Source organism: Dipteris shenzhenensis, chromosome 9, assembly GCF_047967505.1.
Source record: "Dipteris shenzhenensis isolate YYH24624 ecotype China chromosome 9, Dip_SZ_1.0, whole genome shotgun sequence".
Lineage (NCBI taxonomy): Eukaryota > Viridiplantae > Streptophyta > Polypodiopsida > Gleicheniales > Dipteridaceae > Dipteris > Dipteris shenzhenensis.
Window position 1 is genome coordinate 31012133 of NC_141604.1, and position 24120 is coordinate 31036252.

At 43.0% G+C, this 24120-nt stretch overlaps 1 protein-coding gene and 1 pseudogene across 3 annotated transcripts in view; one reads left to right on the forward strand and one right to left on the reverse strand.

Moving 5' to 3' along the window:
* Positions 1 to 24120, reverse strand: part of DNMT2 (DNA methyltransferase-2) — a 79213-nt gene that overhangs the window by 18159 nt on the left and 36934 nt on the right. For all 3 annotated transcript variants that reach the window (XM_087379009.1, XM_087379010.1, XM_087379008.1), the window contains one exon: positions 12703 to 12794. In XM_087379009.1, the coding sequence (XP_087235135.1) occupies positions 12703 to 12794 (92 nt within the window). The remainder of the gene's footprint in view (positions 1 to 12702; positions 12795 to 24120) is intronic.
* Positions 6112 to 8818, forward strand: LOC147898507 (uncharacterized; annotated as a pseudogene).

Sequence of the window (24120 nt, forward strand, 5' to 3'; positions counted from 1 at the left end):
CCAATGCAAGGCAAAAGTAAAAACAATAAAACTTATTCTTGGTTAACCAGCTTCACCATTCTTTGACCGAAGTCAATTCTAATAAAGATTACTATTTATTTTCTTAGTAGAAGTCCCAAATGGTGGCATCCCCTCGGCTTCTAAACAGTTGTCCTCAACTGAAAAGCTTCTTGATACAACTGTAGAGCTTGAGGATACTCTGAGAAGAATTCCTCATCTACCCACTTGGCATCAAGTGCTGAATAATTCTTAAACTTGACAAGGTATCTTCGGATAACCTTGCATCTGGGTCCTTTCTTCTTTGTATGATATACAATTTGTTCTGGTTGGAGGATCTCCCCCATCTCTTCCACCTCAGGTGGCTCTTCTTGAAATGGTTCTGTGGGTTCTGGTCTGTGATACTTCTTTAGAAGACTCACATGGAAAAGCATTGTGAATCTTCTAAGTCTCGGACAACTCTAGTCAAAAAGCGACTTCATTTATGGAGTCCCTTACTCTGAATGGCCCATAATACCTGGTTTTCCTTTCATCTTTCTGAGCCGTGCTTTTTCAACTTTAGTAGCACCCAGTCTCCTTCTTGGAGATTCATCTCTCTTTGGTGCTTGTCTCTGCTACCTTCTTTTGCTTTTGTTGAGATCTTTCAATTGTTGTTCGAACTTGAGAGAAAGCTGTATCTAAGTCTCGGATATACTGGTCGGCTGCAAATATCTCACCCTTTGTTCCGAGGATAGGTGGCAGAATCACCTTTCCATAAATAACTTCGAATGGGACTCAGTGGACTATGAACAATATTATGGTATGCAAATTCCACAAGAGGAAGATACTTTTCCCATTCGACCCTCTGCTCAGATGCATGACACTTGAGAAGATCCAATACCATGGAATTGGCATTCTCACCTTGTTCGTCTGACTGAGGATGGAAAGAAGATTAAAAGTCCAACTTCGTACCCATATTATCAAATAATGCTCTCCAGAATAAACTAGTCATCCTGGGGTCTCAATCACTAACAATCGACTTAGACATCCGTGGTGCTTGAAAATCTGTGCCAAAAACAATCTAGCCATGTGGTCTACCTTAATAGTTTTTCTTATTGGAATGAAATGGGCCTGCTTGCTAAACCTGCCAATGATGGTCCATATCCCATCATTCCCATATCTGGATCTAGGAAGATCAAAGATGAAATCCATGGCAATACTTTTCCATGGTCCCTGCGCTAAGGGGAACGGCATGAGAAGTCTTGGGGTCTTTTGCTTATCATACTTTACCTTTTGGCACGTAAGACATTCAGTTACAAACTCATGAATATCTTTCTGCATTCCTGGCCAAAAGAAATCTCTCTCAATGGCCTGTGTAGTAGACAAAATACCTCGATGCCCTACATGAGGAGGAGCATGGCATTCTTCGAAAACTTTGGCTCGCATGTCTTGGGTCACACAAAGATGATCATCTTTCATGAGAAGTCCATCTTTCAGTATATACTGGCTGGATGATACCCCCTGCTGAATATTTCTCATGGTCTCTTCAAGACAACAAACAGTGGCACTCTCATCGACAGGAGAGTACCGAGCTACGAGATCAGCAGCGTGCGAAGCTGTCTGGCTCAGAGAGTTGTTATGAGATGTGGGACACATACACAGGAGGATCCTGCAGGAAGCTAGTGTGAAAGCGAGAGTTGCATTGCTATTGCACACAATCCAATGTTTCATAATCGTGCAAAGCTGTAAGCTAATGGAAGATCAGGTGGTAGAGCTTGTGCGGTGTCCGACAAAGGAGAATGTACCTGATCTCCTAACAAAGGCATTATCTTGGGAGCAGCTTGAATATATTTTGCAGCATGTGGGTATAGGCCCACAGCCAGGCACTGAGGGGGGTGTTGAAAGAGGGCAGCGCCTGCCTTTGAGCCCCCTTACGGGGACAGCAGGCCTGCCCATGGTTTTTGTATATGCCCTAGATTTCGGGCAGGTGCCAGGGAGGGAAGGATCCTTTTTGTTAGATAAGGCCCTGCTGTCTGCTGCAGACTTTGGTGGCCTAAGGGGCTGTTCTGGGCTGCTAGGAGCAGTCCCAGATCTGGGCAACAAAGGCCAAGCAATGAGGCCTTTTATAGGCCAGGTAGGGGAGTAGCCAGGTCAGCCAGACCTCATCTGTTCCAGTCAGACAGCCAACCAGGCTGTCGGCTGACAGGATAACGCATCTGTAACTTTGTTCTGAGCTCCTGGAGTATAGACAATCTGGAAATGAAACATGGACAGAAATTTTGCCCACTTCATTTGCTTTTCAGAGATCTTGGTCTGAGTCAAGAAATACTTGAGGCTCTGGTGGTCGGTCTTGACTGTAAAGTCAGCTCGAAGGAGAGAATGCTTCCAAATATTTAAAGCTTGAATAACTGCTAGCATCTCTTTCTCATAAACACCCAAAAACATCTCGGCATCATGCAGCCTCCTACTTTCATAGGCTATAACCCGACCTTCTTGATGGAGGGCAGCTCCCACACACTCTCCACATGCATCGCAGTCAACATCAAACGGTTTCTGTAAATCTAGAATAACAAGAATAGGCTCGGTCATTAGCTTTTCTTTGAGAGCATTAAAAGATGTCAAAGAAAGCATTAAAAGATGTCCTTTGTCCTTCTCCCCACCTGAAAACTACATTTGTCTTGGTCAAGTCACGTAAGGGGACTGCTATATCAGCAAAGTGCCAAATGAAGCGTTTGTAATAGGAACAAAGCCCAAGAAAGCTGCGTACTTCACCGAGGTGAGTTCTGGCCATTCTTGTATAGCTTTAATCTTGGCTGGATCCATCCGAATCCTTTCCTTGGAAATAAGGTTTCCAAGAAAATGAATCTCGTCAAGAAAGAGTTCACTCTTTTTTGCATTGAAACACAGTAGCCAAGTGCTCTTTGTGCTCTTCTTCTGTCTTAGAAAAGACCAAAGTATCATCAAAGAAAGTGCCTGTAAGATCTGAAAATTTTGTCCATCATACGATTGAAAGTGGCTAGTGCATTGGTAAGCCCCAAAGGCATTACCCAAACTCATAAGTCCAAAGTGGTCCAAAAAGCTGTCTTATGGACGTCTTGTGGGTGGATCCTTATATGATGATATCCACTTTTTAAGTCAATACAGCTGAAAATTGTGGCCGTTTTCAGTCTGTCCAAAATATCATCTATGCGAGGGATTGGAAACTTGTACTTGACTGTCATTTTATTAAGAGCTCTATAATCCACACGCATACGATAAGAGCCATCCTTCTTTTGAACTAAGAGCACTAGTGAATAAAAGGGTGAGGAACTCGGCCTGATAAGTCCTTTGGAGAGCAAATCCTGTACCTGTGCCATAATTTCTTCAATCTGGGCTGTGCTCACACGATAAGGTGGTCGATTCGGGGGCTCACTTCCTAGAAGGACCTCTATAACATGATCTTCAGGACGTTCTGGAGAAAGCTCTCCTGGTAGAGAATCTGAAAAACAATCTTTGAAAGATTCTAGAAACTGAAATTTTTCTTTTTCTAAAGGACTTATTCCCACTTGAGGTTCACCCTCTTTCTCTTTAACAAAGATACGCAAAAATTGCAAACTTTATTGATTTAGCAGCGGAAATATTTGATACAACTAGAATGGTCTCGCCTTTTCCCTTGGCCAAAATCTTGTGTTGCTTATTCTGATGAACAAAACTAAGAGTTCCTGCTTTAGAATCAAGAGCTACCTCCTTCCTATGGAACCACGGCATACCCAAAATAGCATCATAATGCTTGAGAGGTGAAACATAAAACTCTTCGTGGTCTACATAGTCCTGTACATGAATTCTGAGCTTTCCAATCAAAGGTGTGACTTTGACTGGATCCCCTTCAACAAAACATGCTCTACATCCAAAGATAATCCCAATTCTTCCATCTTAATTCCTAGCCTCAAAGCCAGATCTTATGAAATGAAATTATCGGTAATGCCTGGATCAAGCATTTTGATCTCTTACTTCACCCCACGCAAGGCAAAGCTCTCGATTTCGTGGTTCTGTGGTTCTTCTGAACATATCTCGGACTCCTCCCACCATAGGCTTTGGCGGTTCTCTTGGCGTTTTCTACATGCCTTTCGGGGCACTGGAAACGTGACCGACTTACCACCTTCCTTGAAGTCTCTGCTTCGAGATTTGGATCTCCCCGCACTAAGTGCCGTGCGAACCGACAGAGGCGATTATTGAGGTCTCTGCCTACTGAGTGTTGTCTGCCTGACGGATGCGATTACCGAGGTCTCCCGATATGCGCCTAACAAATGTCTTTGCCGAGTCTGCAAACCGTTGCTACCAAGGAAAGTAGCAAAACCACGCTCTGATACCATTGAAACAAACCTTAAGGGTCCTGGGCACTCTTTGACCAAAATCACAGCAGTGCTAGGCTCCCGAGAAATAATTCACAACTAGTACAGGCAGCTGAAACAGAAATCGCAGCAGGTTCTCCCTCTCTAGGCACTCACACATGCACCTGATACAAGATCTTGGAGCTAGAGTAAATCGCAATTCAGCCTAGAGGAGAGATAGTTGATTCGCAATAAGATAGAACTCTGGGAGTGGGGGAGAGAAGACAAAACGCCACACTAGGGCTCAAAAATAAGGGCTAGACCCCCCCGAAGGTCTTTATTGCAATAGAATAATCTTTGTACAACTGGCTCTTGAAAGAGCTTAGAACTGAGTACAATTTTGAATACATCTAGGAGGCCTGGGGCCTTTGGTCTAGCAAAAAGCTAGGGCCTGCTTCTAAAAGCTACTTTTACATAAAAGCCAAGCTTTCAGGATTTTCTTCCTAAATTGGAGGCTTTAGACACCTTTTTGGTTGTGGGCCCTCTTTTAAAGAGGCGCCCCCTTGTCCTTGCTTGAGAGCCTTGTGGGACCTATTTTTTGTGCTTTTCTCCCCAATCTTGGGTCCTTTTTGCACTCTCTTAGGTCCTATACATTGCACAAACAAATTCCAACACTTTAACCCATTAGAGGTTAGCGAAATGCATGCATTCCTAGTTCTTGGACTATTTCTAGTCCCTTGTGGGCGTCCCCACAATTCTCTTTGCAAGGCAAAAGTAAAAACAATAAAACTTATTCTTGGTTAACCAACTTCACCATTCTTTGACCGAAGTCAATTCCAATAAAGATTACTCTTTATTTTCTTAGGAGAACTCCCAAATGGTGACATCATATGACCAAACTTGCCACACTCAAAACAAGTTCTTGCAAAATTGCTCCATTTCAATTTCGAAAAGACCTACTGAGAAGACATACCGGCATATCCACCTGTAAAGCCACATGTGGCAAAGTGGGCGTATCAGTATCCAAGAACACACAAAAACAATTAGTATTGCCAAGAGGCACAAAGAACATTCCTAAAGCCTTTTCATCCTTTTCTAAGTATGACAAAGCTGGCCCACAATATAGTGGTAAATCCACCATTTCCACCCACAAGGCATTTGTGCCATTTAAGACTCGGGTAATCTTTAGTAGGCATCCAAGGATATAAATGCACCTATTGATATCCACAAACAAAGGGGATTTCTCCACTCATAAAATCCCCTAGCAGCCTTGTAAGGGCCTACAACATAGCATATTGCATCAGGCATCCTTCCTGGAAAGAAAAAAAACAATAGCTTTTTGGGACAAGGTCATAATTGGAGCATATAGAACTTGACCTGGAACTGAAACACGAAACTTTGGCATGGGCTCATCACCCCATGCTTGATTAATTTCATAAAAGGCTTCTTGCAAAGTGTCCGTAATTCTGAACCTTCTACAAACAATGCCTGACAACGCTTGAGGTCACCCTTTTCTATTGAACTGTATCCATTTCAGCCAGGAAAATAACCCAAAACCTAGCGAAGTGAGCTAAGAGAACCAGGGTTTAGGGACATCAAAAGAAGTTTGGAAAGCATAGTTTACAGACAGCAAAACAGTAGAGGCAAACTGAGCTTATAAACAGGCCATACAAAGGGAGATATTTGAGTGTTTGAAGCAAGAAAAAACCAGAGCCTAGCCACAGTTGCACAAGCAATTTTAAGTTCACTTTTCTTCTTTCTTTCTTATGGAATCTGCCATCTAGATTTTGATCAAGTTTCTTCTTCTCCCCTATAGGTTGTGGGGATGGGAAGAAAAAGGAAGCAAGAGTGGGACTATGTAACCAGTCTTTAAAAACTCCCAAAAGGCATGTGCACAATGAAGTGCCAATAATATCCTCATTCATGCTATGGTAGTCTGACATGCATTAGAGCGCATTTTTTGGGCCTCAAAGGATATGGGGTAGACAAATGCCCAACGCCTCCACGGGATGTGAAAGAAGTATGCAAGAGATTGCATCTTGCTTTGGAAGCAAATGAAGCAATGGTTCAAATCGACGATGGAGGTGCTGCTTTGGGTGAAGCCCATGTTTCATGTATTGGTGCAAATGGTAGTGGTGGAATGTCCTCTTCAATGGGTGCACAGGCTCGCTCTTCAACAAAGAAACGGAGAGTCTCTAGCACTCAAGGGAATTTGTCAAAGGCATGGAATCTACAAGCAAAGAAGAATGCAACCAGGGTTGTATGCAGGTTCTCTTATGCTGAAGATATCCCCCATCTGAAGGTAAAATCTCCTTACTTTTTGGACATGGTGAAGGCAGGTGGGGAACTTGTTCTAGCTACAAGCAACCCACTTACAATCAATTGCGGGAAAGGAATTGTTAGAAGAAGTCAGGTGTGTTGACAAAGACTTATATGCTGTGCGGGAAAAATGGAAGAAATATGGATGCACGTGTGATGGCTGGTCAGATAATAGGCGAAGACCTATAATATACATTATGGCTACTGCAATCCATGGAACGGTATTTATGAAGTTTGTTGACGCAAGTGGACAATATAAATAAGAGGAATACATATTTGGCATTCTAAAAGAAGGGATTTTGGATGTTGGGCCTAAAAATGTTGTGCAAGTTTGCATGGATAATGCTGCAAATTGTGTTCGTGCCGGGTCACTCATTGAGCAAAAATGGCCTTCTATCTTCTTCACAAGGTGCACATGCCATTGTCTGGATTTGTTGTTTGAGGACCTAGGAAAGTTGGCTTGGGTTGCTCCTGTGTTAGAGCAAGGCACCAAAATTGTGAGCTTCATCACAAGAAAGCCACATGTTTTGGCATTGTACAGAAAGGATAGCACAAAGGAGCTACTCAAGCCTACTCCCACGAGATTTGCATACATGTACATTGTGCTAGTAGAATTGTTGTACAGTAGAGCGTTTAACGGATTGAGAAGAATGGTTGTGCGTGATGAATGGGTAAAATTGAAGCCATATCGCACTAAAAAGGCAAATGAAGTCACATCCATTATCTTGGGGTCTTTGTTTTGGAAAAATGCAAAAATGATCGTTAAATGTTGTGCACCATTCTTAAAGATTCTTCGATTGGCTAATAGAAAGGGAGGCGCTATGGGGCTGATTAATGAGGCAAAAAATCGGATGGTGGAGAAACTTCAGTCGATGGATGATGTTGATGCAAGGAGGCTTGATAAAGTCAAGAACCTTTGTATCGATCGTTGGGATATGATGCACTCTCCCTTACATGCAGTGGGCTTTTTTTTGCATCCTCTATTGAGAGGAAACAACCAAGAAAGTGATGCAGAGGTTAATAGTGGATGGATGAAAGTTCAGAGCACTACACTAAGTATGATATGGAGCAATAGGGATTCCTTATTGATGCACTAGATGTATATAAATCAGAGGGGGGCATGCCAAAGATGAAAAGAGGATGCATTATCCGATTAAATGGTGGAAAACATTTGGTGCCAGCACTCCTAAATCGCAGCAGCTTGCACTTTGGATTCTCTCTCAGGGAGCGACTACCTAGGGAGAGGCGCATATGCACACTGTGTGCCATGCAGGAGGTTGAGACAGAGGATACTCCGAGCACGGAGACAGGAGCAGACTTCTTCCTCGGCTGATCCCTCTCAGAGCTCTATCACGAAGGTCTTTCAGCTAGATCACACGGACCCCCACGAGACAAGGCCTCAACATGAACGTGACCCGCAGCCTGACAACTCAGACAGAGGGTCGACAGACAGATCACACTTGGGGACATCCCCTCCTTGTTTAGAGTCGGAGCCCGCCGACCGACGGGGGTCACAATAGCCCTGGTCAGACGCAGAGCTACGACCAGGAGACGTGCCAGGACCGCACCTCTGAGTGGCCAACAGCACTCTATTGCTGACTTCATGCCTCCACTGCCTCATCCATCTTGATATCTTGCTACTAATGATGATGATGATGATGATGTTGATGATGATATTGAGATTGATATATAGTCGACCACCGACATGACTATGTTGTACTTAGGACTTAGTACTGCCATTCTGCATTTTTGCATTTTGCATTGGTATGGATGCTCGTTTAGTAGCTCCACTACCACAGCTTGTTGTACCAGGATTTTCACAGTCTCATAGACCCATCGGTCTACCGAAGACTTTAATAAACTTTCTTTCTTTTCTTTCTTTCTCAAGCAAGTTGTGTATCCCCTTGTGAAAGGAATTGAGCGCCTTTTCCCTTTTACACATTAAAAGAAGGAATAGGTTGAAGCCGTCCCATACGGAAAAGTTAGTCTACATACATACAAATCTCAGGCCCGTTTCTAAGATAAAGGGGAGAGGGTATGAGAAAATGGAGGTAACTTTGGAGAAGATCAACCAAGAGAAGGATGACGACAGGCTGATTATTTTGCAACAACTACAAGAGCTAGATGAAGAGGCTTCCACTAGAGGTAAGACAAGAGGACATGCAAGTGCAAGCTCAAGTGCTGTGATGCTATGGTTCATAATGATGTTTTAGATGTTGCTGCTATGGTTGATGATGATGCTAATGCTGATGATGATGATGATGAAGATGAGGGAGATGGAGAGGAAGAGGAAGAAGTTGACCATTGAGACTCTAGAGCTAGCACACTAAAGCTACATCTTGACTTTTGTAGCCATATTCCTTTTTTGCAGCCTCATCTTTTCTGCCTAGGCTTTAGAGTTTAGAGTTTTCAGCTTTGATGCTTAAAAGCTGACAGGTGGAACTTTGGAAGTTTTTCTTAGACTCGTGTTGTAAAAGTTTAAAGCCTCATGACTCTTCAATCCTTGATCATTGATTTAGTTGGCAACCTATGAATCATGAAGTAACAAGTCTTTCGAATTCCAGTCACGGTGTTTGTGGATCTAGATTGAAAATTCTATAATCTGTTTAATGGTTTAAGATTTAGTTGGCGACCGATGAAACATGAAGTAACAAGTCTTTCGAATTCCAATCACAGTTTTTGTAGATCTAGATTAAAAATTCTATAATATGTTTAATGGTTTTAGATATATTTTTGGAATGCCTAAGTAGTTGAAATTTTGAAAACTTGAGCTCCTTATGTTTTGAAAGTATGAAAAATTTTAGGGCCACGTATGGTTCAGCCAAGGGCATTTTTCCATACTTCCATACGCGTTTGCGTATGCCACATGGAAACGTATCGAAAATTCTATGCTTTAACACACACACACACACACACACATGCCGTATGGAAACTGTAACCGGCCTTCAGTTTCCTAAAGGGCAGTAGACCATAACTTGCATTGCATATTCATTACTCACAGCCACATTGCATCATTTCCAACCACTTAACTTTAAACAATACCACTTAGAAACAATCGGAGAAATAACTGGATGGAGGCTAGAGTGCCCCTGCTCAATGAAACCAAGTACAAGACACCACACTGGCCCCAAACACTTGGCGCCCCTTCCGATATTTATTTATTTATTTAGGAATGAAATTGGTACGTACAACAAGAGCTCCCTTGTGCTCTGCCCCACAAGCTATTTCCACTGTCCAAGCCAAACTTTGGCTACAACATGCATTCCATCCTAGTGCACACACTAGTACCCAAGTGCCAAGGCATTCACCATTGTTCATGACCAACTTTAAAGGTGTCCAAGCATTCCACAAAGCATCCAACAAGACTGCCAATCCCACAACCCATTGATCAACCTCTCAGGGTGATCAAGCTTCAACACAAATCTCAGACTGAACAATTAACCAGAATACAGGAAGATAATTTACACATTGCCCCTTTGATTATACCCTCTGTGACTGGGTGCCCAATCACTGCCTGGATGGCCAAGAGGAGCTTCCAACAACAAATGGAGCAATAAGAAGCTTCCAAAATCACCAAATGCAATCAACATGAAAGGGATAGCATAGCGACAAGAGAACTCAACCCAGCTTCAACTGACTTCAATCCACCTCCGAAACACCTCCAAAAGCAACAGATCCAGTGTGGAGACTAGCAGGAGGAACTGGCAGCTAGGAGAGGGGAAGGAAAACTCAGAGCTGAGAAATGTGAGAAGAGCAAGGCTCATAGGTGCAGAGGCTTGGGCGAGTGAAGAAGGGCTAAACTTCCATGGCAGAATCCACCTGCAACTTGGAATTGACCCGTGCAGCTTCAAATGACAGCCCTGCTTCGGAATGAGTGCTTCAAAAAGCATGCAGCAGCAATTCAGCGATCAAAAACACCTCCGGATGCGGGCAGCAGCCTTGAGGTACGTGCAGCTGTCTCGGGAGGTGAGCAAGCAGCAAACCAGTGTTAAACCAGGCCTGTACAACCCCCCGTACAACGTGGAACATAACCGTACAACAACCTTCAATGGCCGTACAACAGGGAGCAGATCCATACAGCAGCACTAATGGCCCATGCAGCCCGTACGGGGGCCTTGAATGTAGCGCATGCAGTCTGTACAGCCGTACAGACTGCATAAATATGCGTGGAGATCCAAGAAATGCGAGCGGGGAGCTTTGGAAAGCATGCCAAGCCTTTGACCTTCAAAAAATGTAAGAAAAATCATCCCGTAACGTTGGGGAGAGGAGAAAGGAAAGAAGAGGTGGTAGGTAGTGCATGAAGGGCTGCCACGTGGCCCCCTCATTAAAGCTCTAACCCTTGCAAACCAAGTTCCATTGGTTTGCCCCTCACATTAAAAATCCTAACCCCTTCTAACCAATGAAACATTGGTTTCTCCTTGGGCCCAACATTTAGACCCCTCTAAACCTTGCCTTGCCCCTAGCAAGTAGGCCTAGTGTGTGCACCTAGGGACTTCTCGGAAGTGTCGCTTCCCCTGGGCTAGTCCCCTAAGCCAAAGTTAGTCACGGTTCATAAGTTCACATCCCCGTGATAGAAACGTATGGAAAAACACATGCTTACACACACACACACGCACACACACTCCGTCTCTCACTCACACACACGCACACACTGACATTACCCCTGACAATTTATGTATTAGTGTTTCTATGATTATGTTGTATTCGTCTTACCTGCTTAGAGGCTCCACCTATTCAGCTCATTGTCGGGTTCTTTCAATTCATAGACCCTTCGGTCTTTCAAAGATTTTCAATAGAATTTATTTCTTTCTTTCTTTCTTTCTTTCTCAAGCTCACACTTAAAACACATCCCTTACTTCAAAAGGACGTGGCACTACCCTCCTTGCATGCAGGTCCCACCCTTCCAAGACATAGGCTAGGGATTAAATGCTTGCTATCCTTCCCTTGGACCTCTCTCCATGCCTCTCAGATATTCATCTACTAGGGAGGTTCCTTCCAAGTGGTTTGTAATTCACCTGGAGTCGCAGTGGTGGTGCTTCTAACTAGTCCTTTAGCACTTGGCTCCAGATTGATCTTCCTCTCACTTTTTCTGGTAAGGTTTGACCCATGGACAAGGACAAGAGGGTTAATTGGGTTGCCTGATCTTCCTCAGGTTTACCACTTGTTGTTGGCCAACTTGCTTCGGCTTTTGGTCAATCTAAAGAACTCAACTGCATCTCCAAGACAACGGTATCCAAGAGAGTAGGGTAGGGCTTCCTAAAAGCTAGATATTTCGAAAATAAATCCAAAAGTTTTCTCCTTAAGCATGTCAAACATGTGTCCATTGGCATTTTTATTTCTGTACATGCCACATTGCCTCATCTTTTCTTCTCCTTTAACACGTCAACCATGTGTCCATGGACACTCATCTTTCTGTACATGCCACAGTGCCTCATCTTTTCTAAAGTGTTATATGTGTTATACCGTGTGTTTAATCAACCTTGGCTCAGGCACCTCTCTCGGCCTAACACTACTCTTTGCACAATCATGTGTTCAATATCTCCAGCTTAAGGTTCTCTTATTTCAACTATATCTAAGTGATCGTCAAAGAAAAACTAGCTAAAGGACAGGTAAGATTACTGTGTATGACAACTCGATCTCAATCTTCATTTTATATAGTAAGTTCTACAAGGAGATCATTTCTTGTCTCTTATCAAAAGCAACACCTAAAACACCAATCACGTTGGATTTATCCTATTCTGAAAATTCATTACCTATGGGAGGAGGGAGGAAGTGAGATATTTAGTACAGAATTGATCCATTTAGTTGTATGTATCTATACATCTAGACGATGCAACATCATGCCCAAGAATAAAAGCGAAAGATAGCCAAAACCATCGACTCAATCACACATTGCTTGAACGAGCTACAATTATCCCACCAACATCAACAATGCCTAACATGCATATAAGGCACTCTAGAGGTAGACCTTAATGCGAATATTTTATTCTCCACTAAAAATACATATTTCAAAGAAGCATGAGGCTTGTCTTAGAGCTATGTCATGTTTACTTAAGAATATATTTTGAGAAAATATTTGCTATACTTGAAAATATACCTGAGTTGCTAAGAAAGAACCAGTGCCCTTTACAAAGCGTCCATAGCTTTTTGTAAAGCAACAACACCGCTTTGAGCTTGGTGCAACAACATCTACATTGAAAACAATCATCGACTTAACATACGTGTCTAAAATTTAACACCCAAAATCATCGACTTAACATACATGTCTAAAATTTAACACCCAAAACTATTAAACCTTTCTAATCTTGGAGCTAAAATCTATTCATCTTCATGAAGCTTCACAGACTTCAATTCTTGGCTGCCCTAAATATTAAATCAACCGGTAATGCCTCCCATTTGCAGATTAAAAGTAGTGAAGCAATCAGAAGCATTGGCAGCAGCATTCAACATCAACAATGTCAGATAATAAACTTTATGCATCCATATATTTTATGACCAAAATCACGTTTTCCCCAAATCAGCTCTTTCTGACTTTTAGAATTGCCTTTCCTTCTTATGCAAACAGCTTGATTTTAGGAGTGGCATTAAAGTTGTTACATACATATTGTAAGATGAAGATAAATTGTTCAGAACAATTGGCCAATCAAGCTTCCTACAGATGGCTATGGGTTTTCCTTAAGTCTCTTTCATCTCTGTAGCTGCTGTCAAAAACTGATGAACAAGAGTCATATACAGTAGTGCAAAGTGTAACAAAGAGCCCTCAATAATCAACACCAAAGACAATCCATGTGCACAACGCCCACTTAAGAGAGATGCTCAAACATACTATATCCAGGCAATGCAACTCGTCCTTGCTGCATGCTCCTGAGTGAGCTTTAGTGGCTTAGAAGCAGAGGGAGAAATTGCCCCAATTTATAGACCTCAACAGATGACGTGCATGCGATTATGTACGCTACTTACAAAAGAAATACTAATATACACCTCGTCTTTATGCTTTTTTAAAAGAAAAGAAATTTGTAAAAGCAAAGACTAATTCCTAACGTCATCCACCTTCCCCATTGCATTTTTTTAGCTTGTCGAAGTTATTTTCATTAACAAGACAAGAGTATACATGACAAGAACAATAACATTGACAAGTACAAGATGAACACAATAAGCAGAACACAACGAAAGGGACCCACCTTGAGTTTTATTACAAAGATTTCAGAGAGAAAGTGCTTCCTTGGTGTTTCACACTCCATCAACCTCTTGGAGGAGCACAATGGGAGGCTACGGACAGCCAATAGGAAAGCCTAGAGAGTTGTTGGAGTTTCTTCAGCCGGTTGTGATTGGGAAGCATCATAAAAAATCTATCTTATTCATCTTCATCCTCTTTAATTGGGTGAACTAGTCTTGAGTTTATAAGCTTGCTCAATAGAGAGGGCTTGAGGATGCCAATTACAAGATAAGGGATTCAACTTGACTCCACATGATACTCTCAATTGAAGCCACAATCTGTACCCTAGTGCTTGTTGTCCAAGAAGTTCACTTGCATCCAGGAAGGCAGCAGCCCCAGACATCCTCTTCAGAACACAAAGGAAAGATGCACATTTAGTTTGATGTCTCCCAAATGAGGAGATCGTGGGGAATGTGCACCATATTTGTCTGAGAAAGGCAGGGCTGTCATGTGGGCAGCATAGAGATCAGAACCAGCCTGCCATTGGTGGACTGCAGAAGCTATGAACAGTGGGCAGGAGGGCCCATATCCAGGGAAAACGTTTGTACCTGGACCAGCAGCATGCGCTGCTTTGACATGGGCAGGTTTGGACCTGCAAGACGGACTGCAACCAGCATCAGAAGCAGGTTGGGGCATTCTAGCAGGGCAGGGCATTGCAAAAAACCAGATCGTCTGGAGCTGGGAAGCCACTCAACAGTAAGGAACGCCTGGAAGTGACTGTTTGGGGCTGCAGAAGCAAATCGGAGTACATCAACAGGTTAGAGAAGTGCAGAACCAAAAGGGCTGGAGAAGGACTGCCAGGCAGCAGTATTGTGACTCAAATGGACCAGGGAATGGATGTAAAAAGGCCAGAAATAGGCACAGGCAAGGACGAGCCAGTGGCAGGCTGCCACATGGCTAGGTCAAACAGTACATACCGAAGAGGAACCTACAGACCCATCTGTGCAAAAGTCAGCTAGTTGGCTGGGGTTCCAGCCTACAAAAGGGCTGCATCCTTTGAGCATTCTTGTTCCATTGTGCCAAGGTTCTTGTGCCTCAGTTTGGGCTGCCACCACTGCAGCAAGGGAGGTCTAGAACACAGCAAGAGTCTTCATGAAGGGGCTGCCTACAACAGCAAACAAAAGACAGAATCAAGGGAGACTTGTGCCTCACAATTGGGCTGCCTCCACAGCAGCACGAAGGTCAAGGATCACAGGAGCAAGCTATGCCTTACTATAGGCTAGCCAGCACAAAGGTGAGGTCCACATAAGCTCTTGGAGAGAAATGCAGGCCGAGTGCTTTGCCTTTTGGAGCAGGTTTTCAAGCAAGCGACTGCTTTTTTGGCAACCTTGAAGCAGTTTTTTCTGTCCCCAAGCAGGTTGAACTATTCTTTGGAAGTTTTGCCCGTGTTGCAGCCTGCTAGTATTGTGATAATTCTTTCTATCTTAAATAGTGTGTTGCCCTATCAGCTAGATTTAGATGCTTGTTTGAGAGAGACTAAAATGAAATTGTTTAGACTTCACAAGCAGTTGTAGCTTGAATGAAGAGATTTTGGACTATTCTTTTATTAGCCTTCTCCTTTAGTGCTAGCCTTCGTCATGGCTGAGTCTGCCCTTCACCTCCGGAGTGCTGACAGAAACTCAATGCAAAGACTTTGTATAAATGGATGCTCAAATATGTGTGGGTGTGTGGATTTGTATGTGTGAGAGCTTTCTTTTTTTATTACTATGGTCTACACCCACTCTTGGTCGCTGATGACCTCAGTGGGGATGTCATAGTAGCTAGTCCTTGCTGTGCGTGATGGAGCTTATGGTTTTCAACCTTATGAGTGACTATCATGAGATTGAAACTGCACTATGTTGTGTTTTTAGAGGATGAGTTTGGGAATGTTGTTGGATTCATCTAGGTAAATGTTCTTTTGAAGAAATTTGACCTTCTATAGGCTTTCAACAGCGACTTTTGTCAGTTTTGGACCTGAAACATCAGTTCCAAGGCTTGTTGAACGTGTTTTTCACACGCAGCACATGTTTCGTGGTCATTTTTGGGACTGGTTTGCAGTTTTTGGGCTTTTGGAGCTATTATCTTACTGTTTTGGGCCTGTTTTAAGAAGTTGTGAAAGGACATCTCATTATCTCATTTTTGGGAGTTGCCATGTAGGATCTGTTTCAAGCGGTTTTGTGAAAGGACAGCTCATCGATTGCATTCTTGAACCTGGACAAATGGTTGAACCATACAACCAAAAGCCACTCCCACCCTTATGTCATCGCGCATCAGGTCGGCTCTCATCTAAACCTGTCACACTTGTATTTCCAAGCCATGTACCTCATGGAGGCACTCACAGCTTCCCTGTGTAACCCTATTGTGCTCTCTTCTTCAGCTCCCAGTGATCCTAAATCTTGAGGTCCTTCCAAAGAGTCTTCTCTCATGTCAAGATTCTCGCTTTCGAGCTTCCAACACTTATGAATCTCCTTCGGGGCTTTGATACCATGTTACCTTTCTATGAACAAAGTGTGCACTACCTGTTCACTCAAAACCTGTTCTCCTACCTTGTGGCCCCTCCACAACAAAGCGAGAAACCAAGTCGCCTAAAAGGCACCTGCTTTGAACACAAAAACAGGTTCAAACGACAAAAAAACAGGTTGACCAACAAAGAAAATGGCTGGTGAGACAGAAAATCAGCTCCAAAATCATTCACGCACTTCAAAACAGCTCCCGATGGCTTTAGAATCAGGCGCACAGTAGCAGATGTTGATTCTCAGCTTGGAAACAGGTCAAAATGCACCAAACCTGCTTCTAGCCGAAATCTTTTGTAACAAAGTCACCCAGCTTAGAAATGCCTTTTAGGCCACCTTGCCCTAGATAGCTCCTGAATGCAGCCTCCCCTCAAAAATGACACGGAGGCTGTAAGTTCTCACGACAGAACAGCTCCACTAGTCTGGGGGAGATGCAGGAGGCAGGGGAACCTAGCTCATATACCAAGTGTTGGAAATGCAAACGAGACAGAACGGAAGTACTGAAATTGCAGCAGCAACAAGAATGAACCACAAAGTCATAGAGACAAAACCCTCGGTTGGACCCTAACTAGGGTCAAAACATGTGTGGTGACTATCTCAACAACTAACTAAGGTTAGGAGAAAAAAACCTGGATACATTGGCCACTACCTTAGAAAATATGAATAAGCTGGGATTATCAACCGAATGGTCTTTGGCCATAAAATGCAAAATATTATAGATGAGCGTTACTAGGGAAAACTGCTGAATGTATTTTAGGCAAAGAGCTTCCAACACCTTGGTTGCGTGGCCAATCCGTACGTCAAGGCTGGCCACTTAGAGCAATGTTATATGCTATTGCCATGCATCCGATGATGTTGTATATTGGCAAACTTACTCAGCAAGGAAGGTTGCATGGTATTAAGATGCCTGCTAGCACACATTTTGTGGCTCAAGCTTATGCAAATGACTCATTCTTCTTCCTTCAAAATACAAAAAGGGATTTATAGGCAATCATGCATGCCCTATGGGCTGGCTGTTGGCTTGAACCTTAAGTTTCCAAATCAAAATTTTTGTCAGTCGAGTTATCCTGTTGTCATCTGTGGTAGGGACACAACTTAGTGCCACCAATGAAGCAACAACAAAATGATTGATGGTCATAGATGTTACAAAGTTGAGTGCACAAAAAGAAGATGAAGCTCACACAACGTGGGAAAGGAAAGAGATGGAGGACCACAAAATTAAAGTCAACATATCACATCATATTGACTATCAACCTCATCAACTCGGAGCCTAAGGTGATCCACACAATACAAGGGCATGTCCACCCACTAAATAGGACCAAGTCCCTATCCAAACCCCATCCAGTGTCCACTTCCACCAATCATGTGAAGGTGGATTTTAGACCCTCTAGACAACCTAATGTACTAATCTCAACACTACTCCTCAATACCAGCGGGGTCGAGTGGTGGCATTCCACCTTGAAGCAACAACTTTTTCACTGGAGTTGTATTATTGGTACACTCCCAATAGGGACCCTTCTCGTGCGACGGCAGACTGCTCCTATAGACACCTCTATGTGGCAAAGGCACTTCCTCATATGTTATGGTTTTGTCAGCATTCTAGAGATTTCCTCTCTCACCTGTCCAGCGCTCTACAACTTCGGTTCCCTTGCCATCACTTTGGGTGATGCTTCTGCCTTTTTGATAGATCGTTATCACGTTTGAATACATATGTGGATTTTTTAGATTAAATGATTTTGGGCTCTATGGACAATATAATTTACACAAAATCAGCTCCAATTTCACGATCTGGGAGTCCCAAAGATAGGAACATTCAGCTACAACAATAGAAAACATGTAGCAAACATGTAAGTATGTTTGCTACATACACATACACAAACATATAGACATACATACACATGTGCGTGGACACACGCGCGTAGGTGTGCATGCAGGCATGCATATATATACGTGTTTTTTTTTGTGTGTGTGTGTGTGTGTGAAAAAATTGTGCGCGTGCGTGCGTGCATGTGTGCGTGTATGTGTGTGTGTGAGTGAGAGAGAGAGAGAGAGAGAGAGAGAGAGAGAGAGAGAGAGAGAGAGAGTGTGTGTGTGTGTGTGTAGTGAGGTAGCAATGGAGACCTCCTCCTCTGCCCTGCCAGCCTCGTCTTCCTCCCTGTTTCCGTCCGTGCAGTCACCCTCGACATCCCTGCTGCCTACCTTGCCTTCCGTACAGCTGACGGTGATACATCCGGATGGTACATTGATCTCTTTTCCCATGGTGGTCAGACAATATGGTATGGTACTGCATTATAGACAGCTTTGGCATTCTCTTTCTCAGATGCTTCAATCTTTTGTATCAGTAACACAATTGGAGCTGTCCTATCGTCTCACAGATTGGGCTCTGCAGTACTAAGACTCAAGCACTCGTCCTCTACCATTGGCTAATATAAATATAACAATGACTAGTTTGTATAGGGTTTTGATGCCTCCACCTTGGATTTTAGATCGAGGAAATCGGATTTGGTCCATGAATCGTCGTGCCACATAGTAGCGTAAAAGATTGCAACAACTTTGGATCAGTAAATTGCCTCTTCGCCAATAGGTCTTTCTATAGGGGTCTTTGTATAGCAGGTGATGTTAGGGGTTATTCCATCTGGTTAACTCCTAGCTCAAAGACATATTACTCCTGCGGTCTGTCAAAGACGTATGGCTCCTAGGGAATCCTTGATTCATCTCTTCTGGCACTTCCTTGTCACTCGTGACTTTTGCTTCTTCTACAGTAGTGTCTCTGAGCCACACTCCCTATTGATTTTTTTGGCAAGCTCTTCTAGATATTTGGCAATTATCCACTGAGGCCGGACTTTCATCTTTTCTTCACATGGTTCAAATACTAGGGCCTCTAGACTCTATGGAAAGACAAGAACCATAGTGTCTTTGGAGATTCCACTTTTTCCAAGTTTTCCTATTTTCGTATGTCACTAAAACGATCTTTTTATGATTCCCTCAGTACTCGTCAAAGATTTCTCTATCTACTTGTCTTATAATGGACCCTTTACTATTCAGTACGTCAAGGTTGTCTGCTTAGTGCATCGTTTAATAGCTACTCATCTGATGCTTCAATATGTGGATCACTTAGTAGTTACAAGTGCATTGCATTGGTTGGAGATACATGGAAGAAGGCCGCTCATTGTGTAAGCATATGCTGATGATTCCTCTTCATTCACTAGAATATTGAAAGAGATCTTCCATGCCTCATGTGTGCATTATCTTTATGGTTTGGTAGCTGGTGCTTGACAAGGTGAAAAAGAAATTAGAGTATTGGAAAATGGCTACCTGGCTCTTACATATCCGTTTTTGCCGAGTTCGATCAATTTTGATTGCCTACATACAGTTTTATTCGTCCCTTATCATGTGTGCTAAGCAGGATATCTCAAGTTTTATGTCCACTATCATGGAACTTTGTAGCAGTCATACGATGTAAAGCCTTCAGGGTACTTGATATTGATCATCTTTGCTCGCCGAAAGATGCATAGCCAATTGAGTATTTTTAATATCCATTTGCATGTTCTAGCTAACAAGGGGAAAACATGCTTTAGTTCTTGTAGGGTGATCAGCCATGGGTATATATGATATACATTTGCTTTTGCATTTGTCTACTACCGTATTTAGGCACTAACAAGCTTGCTTAATGGGATTTCCTCCTTGGTCACATTGATGGCAAGGGTATGATATTTTCTGTCACGAGGGCGTGAAATTCTAAGTAATGTATTACAAGACTGTGACAACTTTGGTTCTAAAAGTCCAAGCGTGGCCTTAATAATGTATAATTAAACGCGGCATGGTGCCTAGCACATAAGCGTAATTAATCCCTAGGCCCAAAGGCATTCCAAGGAATTAAAAGAGTGGTTGTTGGGAAATGATGATGTGGCAATTTTATAGGGTCCCCTAAAGGGCCATGTACCTTCAGTGGCCCCCCTAGAGTTCCACGTGGCTCTAGTGCCTTCTACATGCTCCTTTGCCATTCCTGGACCTTCCTGGGCCTTCTAAACTTCACATGTGTGGTTTTCTCTCTCATCTTCTCCCTTTGTTGAGATTTTGGACTGGTTTTTCAGCCTCCTTCAACTGAATTCCACTTATCTTCATAACTCCTCACCCGTTTGGATTCCTCGACTTCTGTTTGGCCCGATGGCTTCCCCTCTGCCTCCCCTTCGCAATGATATGCTTTTTCCTCCGTGCATTTGGTATAACGGGCAGAGCTAAGTACTTCTTTTACTGGTCAAATTTGCAAAAGTGGATTTTTCTAGACCTTTTTGCTTCTACAGCCTCCTGGGCCTCTCCTCTTGCAAAGCTACAGCTTTCTGTTGAATTTCGAGTGGTTCCACACGCTGGTTGACTGGTTTTTCTCAATTTTGAAGGACTTTCTGGTGATGAAACTTCTCCAAAACCTTCTCAATCAATTCCTCCCTGAATGCACGCTTCTTGAGCCCAAGAACTCCCACTTCTTCGCGACAACAGTGCTTCTTTTTGCATTTTTCAATGGAATTCTTACTGGTCGGCTTTTGTAATTGCTCTTTCTTCATGCCTTTGCACTCCTCTTTGGCTGAGAATGCAATCGGGCATTGGCTACTATATCCTCTTGGCGATTGAGGACTTGGTTCGAGTTTTCAGGGCTTGGTGAGTTGTGATTTCGCTGCTGCAATTTCTTTTTGCCATAAGCTATTAGTTGGCCTCATGTGCCGTCTCTTTCTTGGTTCACAGGTGCCCAGGCAATGCTACATGAGTCATTCTTTGGTTGAGTACTTTGCTGATTTTATTTTGGAGCTTTGAAAAGCTTTGTGAATGCCATCTAGAAACCACTCAAAGAGAGTTCAGCTGGGGTGCAGTGTGATTGCATCTGGACAACCAATGGAATTGCACTCGGAAAAGAGAATGCCTTGGATTCAGCCTATGGGTTAAGTGCACTTATGCGACGGTGTTCTACGCTTGAAAGCCTTACGAAGGCTCAGTGAATTGGGGCTACGTGCTCAATTGCAGGTAAGGTCTCCCAGATACAACTTGTAATCATTTCATTGTGAAATATAAAGAAATACCGAAAGGGGCGCCACAGTGTTTGGGGCCAATCAGGTGCACTTGTCTATGTTTGTTGAGCAGGGGCATTCTAGCCTCCATCCCTTTTTCAGTGGTTTTGTTTGTGAACAAATGGATAAATGCGAAATGGTGATCATGCAATGGTTAATGGTTGTGATATATGCTTTGTGAGCTGTAAAGAAGTGCTGAAGTGATTAAAGGTTTAGTTCCACTCCCCTCTGAGTGATTAGAGGCCGGTTTCATTGGTTCCATTACCGGGATACCACACACTCTTCCTTAAGACGTGGGCCTCGGTAGTTTGGTGGAAGGATATCTTTGCTGCACTTTTTGACAGCTCAATATTACAGCCATAAACATGGTGAGTACCCATGAGCAAGAGAGCTCCACAACTCCTCAAAGGAGAAGGCAGGAAAGCCTTAATGATCCAGCTAGTGTACAGCTGCAGGGAGCACAACAAATGCCTTTTGACCAAGCCATACATGAAGCTACAACTCAGCTCAACAGTGATACTAGTTCTAGCAGTGAGTCAGAGGATGCTACTATGTTGAATGCATAGCTTGCAAGTGCAATGACTGCTTTGACTCAGCTGACTCAAAACTTGGCTCAGATTGTGCAAACAAATGCTAAGAAGAAGAAGAAATCAAGAAAGCACAAGCACGGAAAGAGTGAGCACACTCATGCATCCGTTTCCCATGAGGGACAGCCATCAAAAATGACTCAAAAAGTGACTTCCAAGACAGAGGAATCCCCCAAAAAAACACTTGAGAAAGAGGTACAAAAAGTACAGCCAATGCAACAGTATGAGCAGCCAGCACAAGGCCTTGGTTTGGGTACTTCTACTCCTCAAAATAATAATGTGCAGTCCATAAATGTGGCTCAACCACCTCAGCCATATTTGAGGCAGCAACCTGAATATTTTGGTTCAGATTCTATCTTTGATGCTATGTTGATTTCACTGCCAACTAGGCATAGAAAGCAAGCCATGTATGACAATGTGGGAATGCAGCCAGGCATGCAAGCCACAGCACATGCTCCCATGCCTAATATTCAGCCAAGCATGGCTCTCCCTAGTGAAGGGAATGCTGCAAATATACAGCCATCTTTGGGACAGCCAACATCAAATGTATATAAAGAGTTTAAGGATGGTGGTTCTCATGTCAAGTTTGAGACATATAATCGAGTACAGGACAGGTACAAAGCCCTCACATTCCTTCAACAGTTTGATGTTGCATTTCTTGGGGGTTTGTTTCCAAAAGCATCCAAGGTAAGGAAGGTTGCCAAGGCAATGCACTTAAGTGGTACACTAACCTTATGCTTCATGGAGATGCACCACCTACTTGGCTGGAATTCAAGCAAGTGTTCTCTTCTACTTGGCTTACTCCAACTTTTGAAATTGAAGTACTTTTACACTGGCATGACTTGTCGTACAAACTTTGCAAGAATCTTGATGATTACACCAAGAGGTTTTGGGATGTTTTGCTGCTATTAAGCTCTTACAGGCATGTTTCTTTGAAAGAGCGAATAGAGAGGTACTATTGTGGATTGCCTAGTGAGCTACGTGATTATTGCATCAAAATCAAGGTGGGTTCTATGACTCAATTAATTGAGAATGCAAGGACAGCATATGCATGGATGCAGGAGAAGAATTTGGGCTTTATGGACAGCAAGAAAGAAGGCAGCAAATGGGCTGCCAAACACCAGGATAAGAAGGACATCAAATCTGAAAATAAAAATTATGGCAAATGACCGTTTCAAAAGGGAGGAAAGACCCAATTCAAAGCTGGTCAAAGGTATGGACAGCCTAATAAACAGCCCCGTACCAAGTTATTTGATGAAGAGGAAAAGTCACTCACGGAGCAAAACAAATGTTTTATATGCAAAGGAGAGGGACACCACTCTTATGATTGCCCATCCAAGAAAAGAGACAGGTCTAATGATGATAAGAATGATGATAAACAGGCTGATCGGAAGGACAAAAGGCCTAAACCTTCCGTAGGACTTCTTCCAGATTTGATTGGGAGTTTGCCACATGCACATGATGAAGAGGAAACGAAAAAGACTGAGATGTGCAGAGCATGGGGAAAAATCAAAAATCAGAACTGTTTGTTTTCCTTTGATTCTGAGGCAAAGGCGAATTTCATAACTCCCAATATGACAGGAAAGCTTGGCATCAAGCCTAAGGAAATGGGGCCATCTGGCATGTGTGATATGGCCAACCCTGAACTCAACACACCTGTCACTCCTATCATTGGCAAGTTGAGGATGCATATCCAGGGATATCAAGATGCAGAGGACTTCTACATTTGCCAGAGTGTGATGCTTTGCTTGGGATGCCTTGGATGTACAAGGTGGGGACTGATGTGCAGATGAGAAACAAGAAGATTTCTTTAACTCATAGAGGCAAAAATCATGTACTTGATGTAAAGTTGAAAGGGGAGTCCATCCTTGTAGTTTCAGCTTCTTGTATTTCCAATGTAATAAAGCGTCATATTTCAGCGTACTTGATTTTTGTCAAAGAGGATAGCCAACCAATTCAGGAAGGCTCTACTCTTTCTGCTTTAGATAGAGATACTTCCTCAAGAATTACCTCCCAAGAGGCCCGAGGATCATCAAATTGATATAATTCCAGGAAGCTCACCACCTAATATACCTCCCTATCATGTCAGTAAGGCACAATAGGAAGAGATAATGTCACAAGTGAGTGAACTCTTGGAAAAGGGATTAATACAACCAAGAA